This window comes from Hyaena hyaena, unplaced genomic scaffold, assembly GCF_003009895.1.
Source record: "Hyaena hyaena isolate Hyena2069 unplaced genomic scaffold, ASM300989v1 scaffold_953, whole genome shotgun sequence".
Classification (NCBI taxonomy): Eukaryota; Metazoa; Chordata; class Mammalia; order Carnivora; family Hyaenidae; genus Hyaena; species Hyaena hyaena.
Genome location: NW_024081585.1, coordinates 603,507 through 625,160, shown reverse-complemented (window position 1 = coordinate 625,160; position 21,654 = coordinate 603,507). Strand labels below are relative to the sequence as shown.

The window sequence follows — 21,654 nt, the reverse complement described above, 5'->3', positions numbered from 1 at the left end:
ATAAGGTATGTGGGAAGGGGCAAAGAAACTCCATGTTCTCTCTAAGCCTGCCACTCCTCTCCTACCAGCTCCCAGTGTTTACCAACTGAGGAAGTCTCCAAATCCTGTGCTTCTGGGGGTTTTATGGAGACTTCATCATGTAGGCATGATTGTTCACTAATTCCATGTCCAGGCTCTCCCCTCTTTGGAGAACGAGGGTGCGGTGAAAAATTCCAAAGTTCTTTTTTTTTTTTTTTTTTAAACATTTATTCATTGTTGAGAGACAGAGAGAGTCGGAGCACAAGCAAGGGAGGGTCAGAGAGGGAGACAGACACAGAATCTGAAGCAGGCTCCAGGCTCTGAGCTGTTAGCACAGAGCCCGACGTGGAGCTCAAACACATGAACTGAGAGATCATGACCTGAAGTCAGACACTTAATCGACTCAGCCACCCAAGCACCTAAAATTCCAATGTTCGAATCATGGCTTGGTATTTCTGGTGACCAGCCTTCATCCAAGAGTCTGTTGAAAGTCATCTCATTAGAAAACAAGATATTGCTATCATCTAAGAAATTCCAAAGGATTTAGGAACTCTGCATCAGGAATCAGGATCAAAGACAGAAAGAATCACTTAGAAAATTAAAAGAAATTTAGATGCTCTCTGCCAGGAACTTGTGGCAGAGAGCATATATATTTTTTCTATTATTTCACAATGATATTATTTGTTCTGTTTTCTAATGAGTTATTAAAAATAATTATGTGACCTTATAACGCCTAGCTGATCATTAAAGCATATAGTTTGACCTTTACTTGGCATATAGATATCTGATCTCTAGGTCCTGGAATATTATAATCTCAAAGGCTCTTCTTTTGCAATTGTTATTTAAAACTTGGCTGGGAGTAATGTTATTCATGCTGAACTACTAAAAGTGTGTGGCCATCCCTTCCTCTCTATACTCTAGAGGTTATTCTTGAACAAGCTGGTCTATTAGCAGGCAGCCCCCTTTAATTGAATTGTGGCTTGTGTTATGCCATCAGTTTGCGTTGATGAACTTAAAAAAAACAGGCATTAGTCAGAAACTCAGTATCATGTTTATTATGGAGACAGTGGTAATGGGTACAAATTCTGGAGGCATATGGCCTGGTTTCTAATCCTGGCTCTGCTCCTACCTAACAATGTGACTAAACTTCAGTTACTTTGTGAAAAAAGAATGGACCTACCTCAAAGTATCAATCTGAGAATTACATGTGATAATGTATGCAGAGGTCTTAGTGAAATGTCCAGCATGTTAGAAGTTCTGACTATTGTTCATTTCTACTGTAGGATACTGTTTGCTCTCTCACAAATAACCCCTATATGAAGATTCTGAAATAAATTACTCTCAGATCTCAGGAACCGGGAAAGTTGTATCTTCTGAGGAATTTATCACTCTGTGTGGGCCATGTGAATCTTGATATTGTGTTTGAATATCAATGAATCTTTGCTTGGGCCACTAGGATGCTCAGAAGCCAAACTGTGCTTTACCTCTAGCAAATGGAAACACTGTGGTTTTCATAGCCATTTAATAATAAAAATATTACCTAGCATTTTTTGGATATTTGTCCAGTTAATTAGGCCAAAGACTATTTACTCTAAATACTTACCTTTTTTTCCCTTTTAATCTTCCCAACAGCAGAATGAAATAAACACTATTATTCATTTAAAAGATGAAGACACTGTAACATTTTATCTCTGGCTTTAGTCTAGAAAGGCTTTCCTCCTTTCCTTACTTTTCTTATCTTTTTACTTTATTCCTTTTCAGAGTAGCTATTTTGGTAGACACCTCAGATTTCTGTCACAACAAGGTGAAGTGTAAGAAAGGAATCTAAAAGTGTATTTCCAATCAGATTAGTTTAAATTATTTGATTGCATATGAAGTTTCTGGTCAAATTTATGTGTTTGGCTTAGGTATTGCCTGTTTAAATCAAGTCATTAATAAGAAAAGAAATCTTTTGAATAAACAATGAACTTAGGAGGCAAATTTATTCATTGTGCAATGGTGAATGTGTCATTTGTTTCCTAGAAAACCCAAGAATGAAAGAGAAAACCAAATTATTTCCAAAGTCTGTGACATCTGATACTTTGGATGGTGTAGATGAATCTTTGCTCACTCTCATCCTCAGAAATCCCATTGCCATTTGGGTATCATGTGGTGAACCATTTCTATCCCCAAGTGGTAAGTTTTTTGTTTTTGCTTGCTTTCAAGCAAGTGTATAAAAGAAGGAGAAATACATTTTATGTCACACTAAGAATCAAATGTGTACAATGTCAACATAATAACATCACATTTATGCAAAGAACAGGAGGTCCATCAATTAACATGTGCACAAGGATAGCTATGCTCCTTTATTTGCAGATTTGCCTGTTTTTTCTTACTGGAATGGAGTATTCTGCATGGAAAAATGTCTAATTTAGTTGATAAAGAGATCTTTGGTCTATAAGACTGAGAATAATGGTATACATTAGAAAATAACAAATGAGTTTAATTCACACTGAAGACGACCTGTCTGCACATTTTCATTTTTAAGAATTGCACCCTTTAGGCAGTAGGTGGATGTTTAAAAAATGAATGGTTCCAAGCCAGGCTTTCATCACCTCCAAATAGTTTGTAAAAGTGGAAAATGAAATATGGCTATTGCATATGGTAAATCTATATAATAAAACAGCACTGTTCTTCTTTTTTTTCCCCTTCTCCATTCCATAAAGAAATGCCTTAAGCCCTGTCATCTTTCAAATGAGGTTTCTTTTAATGACCCTTACCTTTTAATTACTTACTTCTAATTGAATCTATTTCTTGCAGCAGAAAGTTCTTTATAAATTATTGGCTTGCATGATAAATTACTGTTGATAACACAATGCAGGATAAAACATCATGTATTTTTTTTTTTCTAGCTTTGCAGAAAGCAGAAAAATTAGAAAAACAGAACTGGCTAAAAAGGGACAAAATTTTGGCTGATCTAGACACCATGAAACACAAAATGAGACAGTTAAAAGGTCAGTATGAACTAAATCAAGTATCACCGTGTTTAATTCTAAATGAAACCCTAATTTGCTCATAGGTTTTTCCTACTATTAGATACCAGATGTTTAACTGAGTACCAAAACTATTGTGCTACAAGGGTCACTTGAACAAGTCTAAAACCTAATATGTATCTTCCAGTACTGATTTTATATTTGTAACTTTTATATTAAAATGAATATCACATGAGTTATAGGTAAATTTTTAAATTAGGAGAATGTCTGGGTCATTTAACCCATATGGTGGGGTTGAAACATTGCTGAACTGACATTTTGTGGGCTTTGAAATTTGTTCTTAAACAAAACTTTCTGTGTATTCCTTGAGTATTGCTGGGGACGAAATGTTTTGTTTTTTGTTGTTGTTTTCTATTTGTTTGAATAATCTGAGTGAGGAAGTACTAAATTCTTCAAAGGTCAGTGTCACTATCTCACAAGGGCCTATGCTTGTTATGCAGCATAAATATGCTATTCTTAGTCAAAGTAATCAATTGGCAATGTTTGTTCTAGTCTTTCATTCTCTTTGTCAAAGAATCTTAGGTTCTGGACCTTATACTCTTCCTAGCACTTGAAATACTAGATGGTTCTTTGAGGGATAAGCAGTGTATTGTGTGCTTTAGTCTGGAAAGCAATACATTTCTGTAATTGCTGTAACAGGATTTCAACGTGCACTGTCAACTGTCAACAGCATGCAAATTTTATTTCAGTAAGCAACACAACTACTCGTAAATACACTAGACAGAACTCTGGATTGAAATCACTATTATTCAGTTCTTACCAAAAGAATTATTGGGTCTAAATGAAAAACATCTATCATGACTGAAAACCTCTACTTCAACTACTAGACATTTTCACTTGAATGTCCCATAAGCGTGTCCAAAACTAAAGTTATCATATCAGTACTACTCCAAATACTACCACTTCATTTTTTTTAGGCAGTGCATGCCACCATCATCCACCCAGGTGTTCCATCTTAGAAACCTGGGAATCATCCTTGGCATCTCCCTCTCTCTCACTTTCTCTAAGCAAATATCAGTAAGTACAGTTGCTTTCAATTTATTAAGTTTATCTCAAATGAATTCTGTCTTAATCCCCAACTGTATTATCTAAATTCAAGCTATTGGCATCTATTCTTTGGATTACTCGAACAGCTTCGTAACTTGTCTCCCTGCTTCCAGTCTTAACAGTAGTTTCTATTCTATGCTAATGATGATATTCTAAAGCTGGAATGATCATGCAAAAATATGAAGGTATCATTGGGGCTCCAGGCTTAAAACCTTTCAAAGCTCCCTATTCTCTTTAGGACAATGAAACTCCTTAAATGTGGTCTTGCACCATTCAGTTCTGTGTAAGTTTCTTTCTTTCCTTATTCACTCCAGTCCACCAGTTGGATTGTTTTTCAGTCCTCCAGACACTTCAGGCGCTGTCTTAACTCTGAACTTGGGGAACAATTTAGTTTCCTCAGCCTCAAACTTCTCTCTCTCGTCGCCTTGAATTACTTCGACTCATTATGTACTTTTCAGCTTGTTATTCTTCCTAAAAGCCTTCCCTTTTCCATGTTAGGAATAATGTGGTTCATCACACCTTAAACTTCCCCTGTGATAATCGTTATCACATTAATATTATTACCTGGTCATCTGACTGTCTTCCCTATGATACATTATAAATTCTACACCCTTCCTATTTGCTCTGTGAATAGTTGTAGAATGACTAAATTAAAGAATGAATGGAATTTCAACCATTCACTCCACTGAGTTTTCTAAGGTCTATTCCTAAATCAAATTGAATCGATAAAAAGCAACATACTAAAAATAGCACCTGGCAGAGATGCCTTTACTGTATTCTGATTTATATCATGTATTCAGCTTTTAATATCATTAAGTATTAAAAGAGCGTTTAAAGTTAAGTTGGTATTATCTACAATATCACTCTTAAAAATAGTCTGTTTGGTCAGATGGTGTCCTTTATGGAGGAATCCATTAATGAAATTTCTCTTAGAATTTACTGCTAAGATAAATCTTGTCTCTACTGACAAACTGTAATATTTTCTGCCATTAAATGTAAATTCAATGCATACTTATAAAATACCTACTTTGAGAAAGGGCTTTTCTAGTTGTTGGGATTATGAAGATAAATAAGAACAAGTCAAAGTTCATTAACTGCAGTCCCTGTTGGATAATGAGCTTCTTGAGGATTGGTTGAAAGAGGAAGTGTGAGACCTAAATCTAACTGATTCCATTTTAGAAAAAGCCTCCATCTTGAGGGTGAACTAGGCCCGAACCCCCGCAGGAAGTACTTAGGCAGCCTCAGCCTGCCCTTAGTTACTTCCCTAGCAACAGCAACAGCCAATCAGTTTAAAAGAGGTGCCTATGTCCCAAGACGTTCCGGTTGGCAGTTTGCGGTCAGGCCAGACGGGCCGAGCCAATCGGGTACTGACAAGACAGCCTGTACCAAAAATCAACCTATCAGGAAACTGCCAAGCTGGACAGCCCCGAAGTCCTCTGTAACCCCAATAAAAGCCCCACGACCCTGAGTTCGGGGCTCCGTAGCATCACCCTTGCTTCGGGGTGCGTTGGAGTCCCTGCTCGAGCTTGAACAAAGACCCTCGTGTGTTTGCATCGGAATGGGCTCCTTGGTGGTCTTTGGGGTCTCACAATCTGGGCATAACAGAAGTATGGGAGGTATAAATAGTGGCTAAGTAGATTATTTTCCATTATTATAGCCATTGGTAAATGAGACACATGTTTATTAAGCATATGCTATGTATAAAGTACTATGCTAAACTGACTTTACATTTCATTTTTAAGTATGGTCATTGGTAATATTAATCACAATACTAGTAATAACTTTGTAGAGTTTTTATGATTAAGTAACAGATGTCAAGTATTTTCTGCAGGCACAGGACATAATAAATATTCAATAAATATTAGAATAAAGTTCCTGTGAAGGCAGCCCATTTTCTGACTTGGGGTCTTAAAAACTGAACATAAAAACTAAGAAATGGCAGATTAGGCCAAAGTAACATCTTTGTTACATATGAAAGCAATGATGAAGCATTTTATTTAGTGTGAGAGCTAACTGGATTTGCCAAATAAAACCTCAAATGAGGTGGACTTACCCTCCCAGCCATAGATAATGCTGAAGCAGTGTAGGCCTCTGATCAGGGGAGGGGTATGGAGGAGCTGTCCAAGTGAGATTTATAGTCTGAAAGAATAGCAGAGCACTAGTGTTTTCTAGTTTTCCCCACTAATTTTTAGCTATTATCATTACTTTCCTCATATATCATATGAAATAAAATAGAATATATGGGAAATTTAATAAGAAAATAAAATATAATTTAGTCAATACATTTGGCTTGGTTTCAATTTGTATTCTCACCTACATAAATAATAGTTTGTTTTGAGCATCTCTCCCTGAACCAAACCCTTTTGTGATGAATTTATGTCTCTTTATGAAAATTATAGTGCAAATGCATTCATTTTTTTAGAGACCATTAGAAGCAAGTTGGCAAAAAACACACAATGCATAATGGTGTTTGCTCTTTTCCTACATTCAAATCCTGGCTCTTAAGAGTGTAAATGATAAACTATTGCTGAGCTCTCTTTAGTTGAGCAAAGTTTTAGTGTTCAAAAGTCTCTATAAATAAAATATTTATGTATCATAAATTAATGTTGTCTGCACTTTATGAATAGAGTAGGCTAAAAACTATATTTGCGTAAATTTGTGTTATGTTTTCTTCTGATACCACGGTGGTCTTCTCCAAATCATGTAACCTAATGGCATTGCCACTGTAACTCATCGGCTGACTGATTCAATTATGTTTTTTCCACATCCATAAATTGCATAGAATGCTTATTAGGTACGTAGAATTCTGGTTTCTAAGAAAAGTCATTGCTGCTATTTATTTTTATTGCTGGATCTGTTTCCAGAAACTTGAGCTTACAAGAACACAAATGCTCTTTTCTCTGCAAATACTAAATTATTTTCAAAGAGTTTTGTTTACAGTCATGGTCTGAAAATCTTCACATTAAGACTCCCTTGGCAACAAAATTAGAATTCAACTTCACGTTAGGATTTCTTTTATTTTATCCACCTAAATGTTACTTTCTCGGAGAAGCCTTCTCTGGCACTTCAGACTAAACAGTAAGCTTAGTTTTACATAATTTTATATAAATGCACTTCTCTGGTGTAGCACAATTGCCATCAATTATCGGTGTAATCATTTCGTTGATATCTGCCTTACCCACCAAACTTGAGACAAGGACTAAATCTTGAACATGTTTGTACTTGCACTATCTAGTGCAATGCCTGACTGATAGCTGATGCTCAACATAAGTTTCTAGGAAGAACATGCAAGAGAAAGCATTATTTTTACTTATAAAGTTTAGAGATCAGTGTAAGACTCAGTGTGAGTTTATCTTCAACATAGAAAAAGAAAACAATTTCATAATTATGATTTTTAAATCTCTTTTATAACAATTTTCAGTAGACTAGTTAAAAGAATGCATATGTTCAAATCAACACACTTATTAAATTATGCCTATTATTCTTTGGAGTACAGTATTCCAATAAATATTTTCTCTTACCACAGCCTTTTAACAACCTAAAGGGCACAGCAGAGGTGTCAGAAACTAATCGTGCTTGCGGGTATTATTAAGATAGAAAAAAAGGCCTCCTGTCTCTTGGGTTAATATTATTTTAGAAGTACTTAATCCCCAGGCTGCTAAGCTAATTGTTGGGGAAAGGCTTATTATTAGTGAAGAGAACAAAACATATGTTCCATGACTGGAAGAGATGATGGGCTATATAGGTCATGGATTCTATTTGACTAAATTACCACTGAACCATATCGTGCATGAGAGGCATGGGGCCAGTGTGGAAGTCAGCATGTTATCTTTCTTTTCTATCTGTACAGTGAATATGCATATCCTGACTATTTGAAGCCTCAAGCTCCCATATGAAGAGGCATTGTTAGATATTATTACCTTAGGCATCTTTGCTTTTATGATATATTTAGTATTTTAGCCTATGCTCCCGAGTGGAATGATTTATGCATAGAATGCCAAACCAATTTATTTGAAATCTGAAAGCCCATCTTCAGAAACAACATTACCAGGGACTTCTTTCCCCAGGGCGGCGAGTAGCAGCATGTCAGCCGGCCTCCATGGTTCCCAACAAAAATCCTGCGCAGCCGGTGGTGGTGGAAGGAGGCTGGACTGATCAGACTCAAGAGGAAATTAAACTCATGGAACTCATAAGACATACAGAGGTACGTTCTTCAGGACTCCAGACATTAAAGATTGCCTCTTTAATAAGGTTTTAAAAGCATAGTATTGAATTTTAAAATTACGCTATTAATATGTCCTCAGCATCTGGTCTGTTATGACCACATAAGCATATGCCAAGCATTGAGCTGGCATTTGGAGAGTAGTTATCTAAAAGACAGCCAGCTCATAGGAAAGTCTGTTTTGTTTGAATGGAGACCAGAAATTATGACCTTAGCATAGAAGAGAAAAAGGCCCAGTGGATATGTACAAAGGTAATTATAATAAGTGTAGTTAAGTTGAGCCTTATGGCTTCATTGCTCATCACTCCTAAGGGTATGTCTCAATATGTAAAAAGAGCAAGGAGCAAAATACTAATTGCAATGGAGACATTCAGAAGTGAGGAATTCAAAAAGCAGTTTCAGTCCAATTGGTTAATCAGTCAGGATTGCCAGACATAAAAAAGTCGAAAAGAGAAAGGTCAGCTGTTGAGAGAGGATTGGGGATAGAGACCTGGGAAAACTTTTTGCTTTGTGAAGTTTTTCATCAAAATGATATGTTCTTATTTAATAGGGTTTCTCAAATCGTGAAATGTGTTCAATCTAAATCTTAGGCGTGTGCCCAAGTCAAGGTTACTAGAAAAAAGAAATTGACATTGCTAGAAATATGACTTCTTGCCAAGCTGAGCAGGATAAATCACTGACCAGGGAATGAATGCAAAGCATTGAAGTAGGACATGCTTGAAGCAGGATGAAAAGCTGCCTGGCAGGGATCTGGCAAAGTATAAGGGTGGCTGCTGTATTTTAAAAGACAGAGAGTAAAGACTCAAACAACAGTCATGCACATTCCCTGAAGCATTTCTTGGTTAAAGAAAATGATGTTGTTATTCGAATCAAAAACTCATTTGTTAGATGCAGAGAAATTGCTCAGTAGGAGAAACACCACACAGAAATCCAAAAACACACACCTATTCATTTTTCCAAATTATAAATGAAAGTTAAGTGTTTTGCCAAAATGAGTGCCTTATTATTATTACTCTAGTGGTTATTATTGCCTTTGGTGACTCATGGAAGCAGAGAGGATTTAAGAAGATTCTGTGACAGGACAGGGTAATGCACTTCCTAGAACTTTTAAAATATAACTTACAATTATAAGGTATTTCTGTTTTCATCACATTCTTCATAAACACACTAACCAGGCAATTCTCTGGGCTTTTCTTACCAGGCACACCTTTCTGCAGTTCAGGAACTGCAATCCAAAAGAAATTCTACAGTTGAAACTAAACGTGTGGCACTGGGGCAGAGCAGCCTGTATAAGCAGCCCAATACAAAACGAGTCTGGATTTATCCAAATGGAGGCAGACCTGAAGATGGTACTTATGCCTGGGGCAAAACTATTTCAGAGGTAAATCTAGTGTGAAGAGAGGTTGCTTCATTGGCCTGGATTGAAATCCTAGTCTGGGCATTTCTAGATTTAGGTTAGGCAAGTTATTTTACCTTTCTGGACCTCATTTTCTCATCTGTAAAATGGGAGTAATACTTTCCTCACAGGGTTGCCATGATGATTCAATGGGCTTGTTTGTGTGAAAATGTGGAGCTCAATGCTGTCTGACACTTGTGTGAATCAGAATGTGACACTTGGTCAGCAGAGAACAATGACAGTTAAACCCACTGTAGCCAAAGAGTAAAACCTAAACTTTAAAAGAATAAATAGTTTTCTTGTTGTGTTTAAATCCTGGTTCACAATGGAGTGATTTTTTTTTTTTTTTGCCCCACCAGGAATTATTCACTAGATATGCTTTCTGTAGGGCAAACAACAGTATTCTTAGAGGAAATCTATCATATTCTTACTACCCAAAGTCCTGGAACTGTGGCAAACTTTCCACTTTCCAAAGTTAAAGCATTGACTGAGGAAAGGAGAAGTAACAGTTTGTTTATTTTTGTAATATCAAGGATATAATCCTAAAATTTGACATTTTGCTTTAGTCTCTCAATAAAAACTTTAGGTAACTAATAAATGGATTTTTAAGTTTTGTGATGATATATCAGATAATTGGCTTTTTATTTTGTGAAATGTCTTCATATAATATTTTGGGCCAAGAGGAAGTCACATATAGATGAGATGTTGGCGGGGGTTGAAGGGTAAAGCAAGACAGTGCAATAGACTGACCTGGGGGAGTTCATGGAGGCTGATAAGGACACATAGAGTAGGAAGTGCACCCCAGAAGAGTTCTGGCCCTGAGGACCAGAGTCTCAAAATGCGACTGGGACTACACCTTTGTGATGGGGACGTTGAATAAGAACTGCAAAAGCAGAAGTTGACAACCAGTTTGCTCTACTTGAGAGAGAAGAGATACATATATAGAAAGCATATTGAAAACTAGTAGTACAAGTAAAGGAACTTCATACAAGTGGGAGGAGAAGAAGAGAGTGATTTTTTTTTTTTAAAAGAGAAAAATCTTTACAATAGAAAACACCCTAGAAAATATTCTATAACAAAGCAGAAATGTTCCTTGTTAGTTTCTTGAAAACTTTGAGTTCCTACTGTAGAGGTGCCTAGGTGGCTCAGTCAGTTAGGTGTCCGAATTCGGCTCAAGTCATAATCTCGTGATCCGTGAGTGAGTTCGAGCCCAGCATCAGCTCAGAGCCTGGAGCCTGCTTCAGATTCTGTGTCTCTCTCTCTCTGATCCTCCCCTACTCATGCTTTATCTCTCTCTGTCTCTCAAAAATAAAGAAATGTTAAAAAAGTTGTTTTGTAGTTCATACTGTAGAATGCCAAGCCTTAAAATGTACTTCACCATTGCAACTAGAACTGATACATTAGTAAGGGAATAAGAAGTGATTAATAAATAGGTAAAAGGTAGAGCAGGGGTGATAGGATTAAAGATAGTTTATCAGGCTCAGAATAGCAAAATCATTTTTTTTTAAATTACATAAATCCAGTGGAGGAATGACTTTTTGATTTCAGCAACTTTTATGTAGCTTGTAAAAGATAACCCCATTCATGGAGTAATATTTATATTTTCCCATGATTATAAAATTTTTATGAACTTTTTATATGAAGGGCATTATGCTAGATGCTATAAAGTATTATTTTAGTTTATGTATGTGATTTTGAACATTTTATAGTATGGTATAATTGACAAGTTAGCATCAATAGTAATGGTAGCAGTAGAAAGAATAAAGTAACATGTGGCCTATGTTCTCATCAAATTACTATTTCAAGTTGGCAAAGCATTTGAAAATACGTCAAGGTTTATTTGAGTGTGTAGAGAAATGGGCACCCGCATGTTGATGGAAGTACAACTTTTTGGCAATACATGTCATTTAAAAAATGTAGTTCGAGAACTTTATCCCATGGATATTTTCATGAATTTATGCAAAAATTATTTGGTAAGAATATTTATCACTGGGCTATTTATAACACAGATACATTAGAAATAATTTAAACAGTCATCAGTAGGGACTTGGTTAAATGAATTATGGAACTTAGGATAGACTATTATAACTCAATTAAAATGAACTTTGGAAAGAATAGTGACAATAAAGATGTTCCAGACTAAGTGAAAGAAGCATAACATAAAGCATGTGGAGTTTGATTCTGAATATACACATGCACACACTTAGAATAAAAGACTGGAAGTATTCTATTTTTGGAAGTATTTATCAAATAGTCTTATTGTTGGTGACTTAATAAAGGTGGTATTTCTTTCTTGTGTATTTTTCTCTGTGCTCCATATTTTGTTATGATGAATACAGATTGTAAGAAAAATGTATTAGCTAAGGGATCTGACATTCTTCTTAGAGAAGTACTAACAGCATGTTGTAAAGGTCAGATCAGCAGTTCAGGCAGGAAGTTCAGTAAGAGTTCAGAGGAGGGGAACACTTCCCACCTGGGGTGAAAGAGAAAGGCTCCACAGAGGAATCAATCAGGACCTCTGATGAAACTTAGAATTGGGTAGGATTCAATATCTTAGGCAGAAAAAGCATTAATAAGGATGAGACGTACTGACCACAAAAGTATGGTTGTTAGAATTCAAAAATTAAATTACATAGATGGTACTTGGACAGAGAAATACAGAAAGATATATACAACTGGAGAGATTGTTTAAAAGCATATGGTGAACCCCCCATGCTATCTATATTAGTCTACTTGGGGTGCCATAACAAACATCATAGACTGGGTGGCTTAAACAACAGAAACTTATTTCTCACAGTCCTGGAGGCTGGAAAGTCCAAGACCAAGGTGTCAGCAGAGTTAGTTTCTGAAGAACCCTCTGGTTTGCAGATGGCCACCTCCTCACCACTATGCGTCCTTACATAGCCTTTCCCCTGTACATGTGTGTGAGAGAGATCTCTAGTGCCTCCTCCTCTTCTAATAAGGCTACAGTCCTGTCAGAGTAGTTCCCAACACTTGTGACTTCATTTAATCTTAATTACCTCCTCAAAGGACCTTTCTCCAAATATAATCACATTGGGGGGTTACGTCTTCAACCTATGAGTTTTGAGGAAGACACAATTTGGTACATTACACTATCCCACACTAAAGTGCTTTAGCCACCAGTTGTCTCTGAATAAGGTAATGTCATGGTATAAACAATGTTTTACAGAGATTAATGTGGTCTCAGTATGTAGAAAGATACCTAGGAAATGTTTAGAAAGTTTTTGCTTATTATTTCTTCCTTTGCTTTATTTTTTTTAAAAATGTGCTTTCTGGTCTCTTTCCTTATCTATTCCATACTGTCTATTTTTGCATTTGGGGACCTGAATGAGATCCTTTGTGATGGATTAGAAATGTATCCATTCAGGCTATCAGGCTGTAAAGAATACTTCTGGAGAATGGGCTGGGTGTGAAACAAATAGACAACAGGAATGTAGGGTTCAGATTTCACTGGGGAGTCTGGCTAACACCACCAGTTCCAAAGAAACTCAGCTTCAGTGGTTGGTACTTTTACCAGAGAAATGAGGAACAGAACACATTTCAAACTGCTTCACTCTACTTTCTGTAAAAAAAACCCCCAGACGGTATTTGAATCCCATCTAATACAGACTTTCTCTCTGCTTCTTTCACTTCTGTGGCTATTCTGGATGATTTAACCACATCCTCCCTACCCACTCTTTGAACATTACTAGAGCAACTCATCTCCAACTGGAGCAGGCTCATCTGTCATCAGTGCACTAAGGTGGCTCCCTCTCCAGGGTTAGTGGCTCTTTCTTCAGAGCCAGCATCTCTCTCTGATTTATGATCACCCAGCCCCTCTTTCTGTGGTCCTGAAGCATTTGTCTTTTCCCACCCCTGCAACATCTCTTTGATCCTACAGAATCTCGAAACCTGTGTGTTTTCTCTCAGCCAAACTGTTCTCGATACGTAAGTGGAAGCTGAAAGACTGAGAAACAGGTCCTTCTGATCTGTAGAGGCGAAGACCTTGAGCCTGCAGGGAATATGCACTTGTTCTGTGATGCCCATGTGCCCAACCCTGAGAAGACTAGTCTGGGAAAACTAAACTCACCAAATCGATTGTGGGTGAAGAATTGTGCACAGAACATTGCTCCTTTGTTATGAGCTTTAGTTATTGCAAAAATTATGAACATACAATTTAGATCACCCATTATAAAGAAGATGCTTGAATAAGTTTAGATACATTTGGATACATAAGAATTAAGAATGTCATTGAAGGTAGTAAGCTGACTAGATATCTTAGAGCCTTTCTGTACTGAAAATACCTTATTTTCACATTTATTTTAAAACTGTTTTTTTGAACTCTTTAACTTGGTCTCATGTAGATAGATCGTTATGAAAACCACGTGAAGTAGTTATATATTTATTTCATTTTGCATTTAGTACATGTTTTCATTAAATAACATTCATTTTTTCTGATTATAAACACCAAGCACAATCTCAATAAAATAGTGACATTTTAGTAAAGTAAGGGAAAATGTAAGAATTACCTTTATGTAAGATCTTTTCAAGCTGCAGAAGTTTTTCCCAGAGACCTATCCATACATATTTTTAGGACAGCTCCCTATTGCTACCAACCAAGATAGAAACCCAATTACCATATTTGTTGGTTGTCTTAAAGTGGAAAAACAAAATAAATTGCTGTGGACTGAATTGTGCACCCCTCCCCAGATTTTTACGCTGAAGCCCTAACCTCCAGTGTGACTGTATTTAGAGATATGGCTTTTAGGAGACTATTAAGGTTGGGGCTCCTGGGTGGCCCAATTGGTTGTCTCCAACTCTTGGTTTTGGCCCAGGTTATGATCTTACAGTTCATGAGTTCAAGCCCCTCATTGGACTTTGTGCTGACAGCACAGAGCCTGCTTGGGATTCTGTCTCCCTCTCTCTCTGTGCCTCTCCTGCTCTCTCTCTCTCTCTCAAAAGTAAATAAATAAACATTAAAAAAAAAAAGGAGACAATTAAAGTTGAATGAGGTCATCAGGGTGGGTCCCTAACCTGACAGGATTTGTGGCCTTTATAAGAAGAGGAACAAGAGCCCATTCTCCTACCATATGAGAACACAGCAAAAAGCGAGGAAGTGAGCCATCACCAAAAACTGAATTGGCCACTACTTTAATATTGGATTTTCCAGCTTCCAGAACTGTAAGAAATACATTTCTGTTGTTTAAGCCACCCAGTCCATGATATTTATTTTGGCAACTTGAACAAACTAAGACAGTGACTATTGTTATGGAAAATTTAGAAAAATCCAAAGAAAAACTATAGGAATCTATTATAATCTCTATGAATTTTTTGATTATTTGAATAACATTTCTTCTGTTCTCAAATTATAGAAAAACATACAGTCACTGTATTAAAATTAGAAAAAGAAGAAGTATCAAGAATGAAATGAAAATTCTGTCACCCACAAATAACCATAGTTATAATTTTAATGGATATATTTCTATGGTTGCTATACACTTATAAGTTTTTTTGCCATTGTGATCATAGCAAATCACACAGTATATATCATTTTGCAACCTGCATTAGTCATCTAACAAACTAATGTGATTCCCCCCACACACATATTTAACATTCTTTAACAAAAACATTTTCAATGACATCATAATCTTCTATCAAATGGACAGATTATTATTTATTCATTCAGTTTTCTATTGTTTTCCATTTAGATTGTTGGTAATTTTTTGCTATTATAAAGCATGCTCCAATTAATATATACATCTGTATTTAATTTTCCTTTTTAAAAATATTTTATTTATTTCTGAGACACAGAGAGAGAGAGAGAGAGAGAGAGAGAGATACAGTGTGAGCAGGGGAGGGTTCGAGAGAGGGGGAGATACAGTATCTGAAATAGGCTCCAGACTCTGAGCTGTCAGCCCAGAGCCCAACGGGGGGCTCAAACCCACGACTGTGAGATCATGACCTGAGCCGAAGTCCGAAGCTTAACCTACTGAGCCTCCCAGGTGCCCTTGTATTTAATTTTCTGATTATTTCCCCTAAATAACTTCTTAGAAAGATCGCTAGGTCAAATTATGTAAACATGTTTGAGAATTTCGATAGCTATTGCCAAATTATTTTCTAGGAATATTTCAGGAGTTTGTGCTCCCATAAATAGTGAATGAGAGTTTCCACCTACTTGTTGTATACATGAGGTATCAGCAATGCTAAATGCAGTCAATTAGAAACATGCATTTGCAGGTTTGACATGAGGGAGTTTTATATCCACCTTTGAATTTATATGTCGTTAATTACTTGTATAAGTGATTTTGATTCGGTTTATCATTTATTAGTCATCTGTGAATTTCTTGTTAAATCCTTTGCCATTTTTCTATCGGAAGTTTTTTTCACAGTGATATGAATTTTCTTTTTCTTAAAGCAATAAGCAACGTCTAACTTTATCAGATTTAGTGTAACAAATTTCCAATTTACCACTGTCTATTTTTTTAATGTACAGATATTATTATATTTTAAAAATTTGTTCTTTGCTTTTAAATGTTCTGATAGTCTTTTACTATCCTAAATTCATATAAAGAGTCATCTGGTTTTCTTTCAATTTTTTATCATTTTATTTTTCTCTTTTACTTTTTAAACTGTGTGAAACTCTCTTCTCGTGTAAAATTTGAGCAAAGTCATTTCTCTGCTACATTTGTTGGCATAAAATTATCTCAGGCCTACTTACTGACTAATCTGTTTTCATTCTCCCAACTGAGCTGAAATGCAATCTTTATAATATACTAATTCTTATTAGCTTCTGCTCTTAAACAATCTAACGTATCTAATACTTTTAGAATTATTATAGCTTTATCTTATATTTTAATATCTGAAAAAAGTTGCCTATTGTTCTTTGTTTACAAATTTTACTTGAATAATCTTGTGTATTGATTCTTATAAATGAATTTTGAAATTACATTTCAACACCCTAAAGTCATCCTGCAGGGTCTTGTCTGTAGTTGTGTTAGGCTATTAATTAATTTCATAAATTCTGTGACATTGTTTTATATATATGTGTATGCATACATAAAAAAGATATATGTTATGTTTTTAGTTCCTTAGTAAAATTTTATAATTTTTTAATAACGGTCTTGCATTTTAAAATAATTGCCATTCCTATCTGGTTTTGCTCTTAGGAGAGATTTTCCCCCACTATATTTTCTGAATGCTTGTTTTTGTGAACAAAAATACTATCAATGTTTTATAATTTACTTTGTCCTTGGCCACTTTATTAAGTGTTTTTCTCTTGTTATTAATCTTTTATTTGGTTCACATAAATTTTCTAAGAATAAAATCATATTAAGTTCACGTGATAATAATTTTTTCTATTTCTTTAGAGATGAATTATTTCTCTTACTGTGATTTTAGGATTTATTGCATTGTTATAATCATAAAAATAAATGTTCCTTCCTAACAAAGGAAAACAGAAAAATGGCATTTTTTGCCCTCATTTATAAATAGACATTTGAAATGCTTTGGTTTTTCTTTCTTTTGCCCATGTCCCTTTTTGATGATACTTTGTATTTTTACTTTATTTTTTTCTCTATGAAGGCTTTAAAATTTTAATTTATTTATTTTCTGAACATTTTTTGTAGCAGTTGTATCATGTTATAGTGGTCTTACTGCTTGATATTACTCATTTCACATATGACTTTCCCACAGTGAAGGAATTTCATTCATTTCTTAATAATCTGAAATATATGTGGGTGATATGTTTTCCTAGGTTTTGTATATATGAGGATATCATTTGTTTCCTGTAACCAAAAGTAATAATTCAGCTGGATATAGAAATCTTATGTTAAATCATTTTCTCCTAAAAACTTCATATCTTATTCCATTTTCTTCGACATTCATTGTTGTGGAAAACAGATCTAAATATAACTGAATTTTCCCCCGTGTCTGTAATACATACTTTTCGACTCAGTTATATTTAAATGTTAGTCATTTTTTCATTAACTTTGCCATATTCTGAGTTCGCCTATTTGATCGGAAGACATGGGTCTTTGGGATAGGAAGGTTTCCTTCATTGTTTTTTGTTTTTTTTTTTGTTTTTTGTTTTTTTTGATAGTTGCTTAAGCTTAATTTATTCTGAATTCTTCTCCAGTACCACCAATAATGTATAGGTTTAATATCTGATGTCTTGACACTCCAGATGTTTAACTTTTCTCTCATAAATTTTATGTCTTAGGCTTTCCCTATATGCTATGAGATTTTCTCAACTTAGTCCATCCTAGTACTGATTTGATTTTCTACAATATTCAGTATGCTTTATTTTCTGTTTTCAAAACAGATCTTAATTCTACTGTTGATTCTTTCCTTACCTTCTTTCTTCTTTCTTTCTTTTATCTCTCTATTCATCCCAATTCAAAACCCTGTTTCTTCTCTTACTAGCTGTGTGATCTGAGTTAAGGTATTTAGACTCTGTTCTCTATTTTTGTCATCAATAAAAGGAAGATAATAATTATTTCTATGGAATGAAATAAGATTGTCCTTGGAAATTTTAGAAAAGTTTCTATCCCATAGAAATGTGCCAGTAAATGTTAACTGCTATTATTGTTACCTCCATCATCATCATCTTCTCTGCCCGTACCTCAGCGATACTTCTTTTCTTTAAATAGCTGTCATCTGATTTCTCTCTCTCTCCCCGTGTGTGTGTGTGTGTGTGTGTGTGTGTGTGTGTGTGAATGTGCTTATGGAAGTCACATTTTATTGAATTTGGGGAAAACCCAGTGCAGATATCTTATAAAACATATTCCTGCTATAAATCTTTTTCTAATCTTTACCTTGAGTACAGTGCAAAACATAGAGCTTTCTATGTTATAGAATAAGCCTCGTATTGTTGCTGTTGTTAATTTTTTTAATCTATGTCTCCTTGTACAAGGAGAGATCTTTTGACAGAAGACAGGATAGATTAGTTCTCTTTGTTTCCCCTACATTTTTACTTGGGATCTTTCTGAATCCTCTCCTTGATCTCAAGACACAGGGCTGATTCATATCCACAGTTCTGAGTCAAATTGCTGCTGGCTGACTGTTACCTAGCAGGAGGAGTAGGTAAGAACATTCTCCCACTGCTCTTCTATCTACAGAAGGGAATGTATTCTTGGCAAATTTTAATTATTATTCAATTCAGTTCATTCATCCCTTGCTCAAAGTAGTGGTCGTGAAAACTGCACTTTCCAGTGCATTGTTTCATCACTGTCTTGTCTTGCATCATATTATTGATTCATTTTCCACATAGAAGATGTCATTATGTGTCTAGCTCTGCCCCCTGCTATGCTGCATTGTTGTAAGTTGCAGCCCCTAAAGAGATCTATAAAGAGAATTGTTGGTTGTGGGGCACCTGGGTGGCTCAGTTGGTTGAGTATCTGATTCTTGGTTTTGGCTCAGGTCATGATCTCATGGTTCGTGAGATCAAACCCTGCATTGGGATCTACACTGAACGTGAAGCCTATTTAAGATTCTCTCTCTCCCTCTTCCTTTGCCCCTTCCCTGCTCCACGCTCTCTCTTTCTCTCTCGCTCTCTCACTCTCTATCTCAAAACAAAGTGTTGGTTGTGATTTGGAGCTCATGTGGACCTGGACCCTGCATTTGGGAGGAACAGGTGTTAGGTTAAAATCACTGTGCAGAAACTTCTAACTTTCCTCCTACTTGTTTTTATTATTCTGTCTTAAAGTCTTATTCACACTTTCATGGAATTGCCCTTAGGGCTCTGGCAACATGTTGACTAATGTTTCTAGTACTGTTGACACTTTGCATCTGTACATGTATTTTTATTAATATTTCTAGGGAAATTGAGAGAAACTGAATAAGGCCCTTATAAATAGTTTTTAAATTTTCTAAGTTAGAAAGAAAAAGAAGACTTTCTAATTATAGAATCAAAGAGGTCTTAAACCAAAACTTTGATTTTATAATTGAAGAGACTCTTTTCATAGAAAGGTTGCTGGACTTTCATAGAAAGAGGCCAAAGGCCCAGGTCTGCTCACTTCTGGGTCAGTGCTTTTGTCCTTCTAGTTTCTTGCTTATTGAAAACAAAAATATTTTCAGCTATTCTGACAAGTCTAGATTCTCAAGCCAGGGCCTTTCATATTTAGGTATTTCATAAACAGCAAGAAGCCTTCTTCCATATGGAAAAATAGAGAACCACAAGGAAAAAATCCAGTAAGAGCGCAGAAGTTCCTCATTGTGAAAGCACTTTGGGAAACTTTTATATGCTCTTTTCCCATATCTCTTCCATACCCCTTTCTAATAACCAAAAGTAAAATAAATATTCAAAGTGGGTGAATAACTCTTAAAGGAGTTGATTCTTCATAATGTTGTAACATTTCGTATTCTAATTTGTCTGTCCCTTTGTATTTCAGCTGCTGGATGACTGTTCCTCTCGTCTCAAAATGGTCCGCCCAGCCAGAACCCTGTACACCCCAGATGGAGAACCAATTTACTCGTGGGATGACATAGAGCGAGACATGGTCATCTGTGTATCCACAGGACATGGCTTTATAACCCAAAAGGGTATGGATAACAGTTTCTTTTCCATCAAGTTTTTGAAGTATTAAAACATCCAGTCTTTTCTTCAAAGAGCTTACTTTCTGAATTTTATATTCCATCATGATGATTTTTAATAATTATCTTCCTCCACACTTTTCTACTCAGATTATACTTCTGTGCTGGAAACTCACTGTTGACACCATTTGCACTCAGGAATTCAATCAGAGTTCTGTTAGTCTTGAGCCTTATCCAAGGGGCTTATTTGCAGAAACTCTAAATGACCTGATTTGAAGGTATTCTCTTAGCATGAACCCTGAGGAAAGTGAGGCTTTGTTGACTTCCTACCTTCAAGTTATTTAAAACTTAATGGTTTATTAATAGCGACTATACAGTTTGCAGATCTCTTTTTTAATAATAAGTAAATATATGCACATTTTATTATTTTATCTATTCTTTGCTAATTCTCTTTTCAAGTGATAACAATGGAAAAGAGCACATATTAGTTATTAAACCAATTCTTGCTCTTTATCCTGTTTGCCTGAAGAATTTTTCTTAAAGTATATTTTTTTTAATGTTATTTTTTTTTTCAGAGAGAGAAAGAGCATGAGTGGAGAAGGGGAAAAGAGAGAGGGAGACACAGGATCTGAAGCAGGTACCAGGGTCTGAGCTAGTTGTCAGCACAGAGCCCAACACAGGGCTCAAACTCACGAACCGTGAGATCATGACCTGAGCTGAAGTTGGACCCTCAACCAACTGAGTCACCCAGGAACCTCAGCCTGAGGAATTTAAAGCCCCTTTCAGGGGGTAGCTATACATTAACAAGGACACAATTTTCAGAGATTACGAACATGATATCACTTTAAAGGAAATCAAAAGATTTAGAAATGTATTACCTAGGATCCCTAAAGTAACCAATACTAGATTATTTCTTTTTAAAGTCACCATAAAATTATTATTATATGTAAGGTACACAAACCAAAAACTTTTAAAGCAGTTGCAATCATATCTTTACATTTAGCCCAGAACAAAAGTATAGGAATGAAGACTGAAATGCAGGAAGACAAGGATTTATTGGGATGCCTATCACTGTTTTGAGGTATTCCACAAATATTCTTTCAGTGCCATCCTACATCAAGGAAGAAGCTTCAACTGTTGTATTCTTTGTATGCTGCTGTCCCCATCACTCATTATTACCTCTCACCCCAGCTCTTGGTGACCCTCACTATGTGGTTCTTAGAAGAACAATGTTGGGGTCCTTGTCATCAGTAACTATTAGTTGACACCTTCCTGTGTTCCCAAACTGCACAGCCCTATAAAAGAAATATAAGCCAGGGTTCCTTTCCTGAAAGAGTTTTAAATCTAATTAAGTATATGAACACACTTGAAATATTATAGTACAATTAAATAGTAAACAAAGAAGTAGT

At 35.7% G+C, this 21,654-nt stretch overlaps 1 protein-coding gene across 1 annotated transcript in view; it reads left to right on the top strand.

The window, feature by feature from the left end:
* Nucleotides 1–21,654, top strand: part of LOC120223113 (doublecortin domain-containing protein 1-like) — a 62,577-nt gene that overhangs the window by 25,356 nt on the left and 15,567 nt on the right. The window contains exons 9-13 of the mRNA XM_039221154.1: nucleotides 2,041–2,193; nucleotides 2,910–3,011; nucleotides 8,165–8,301; nucleotides 9,521–9,700; nucleotides 20,104–20,254. Of these exons, the coding sequence (XP_039077085.1) occupies nucleotides 2,041–2,193; nucleotides 2,910–3,011; nucleotides 8,165–8,301; nucleotides 9,521–9,700; nucleotides 20,104–20,254 (723 nt within the window). The remainder of the gene's footprint in view (nucleotides 1–2,040; nucleotides 2,194–2,909; nucleotides 3,012–8,164; nucleotides 8,302–9,520; nucleotides 9,701–20,103; nucleotides 20,255–21,654) is intronic.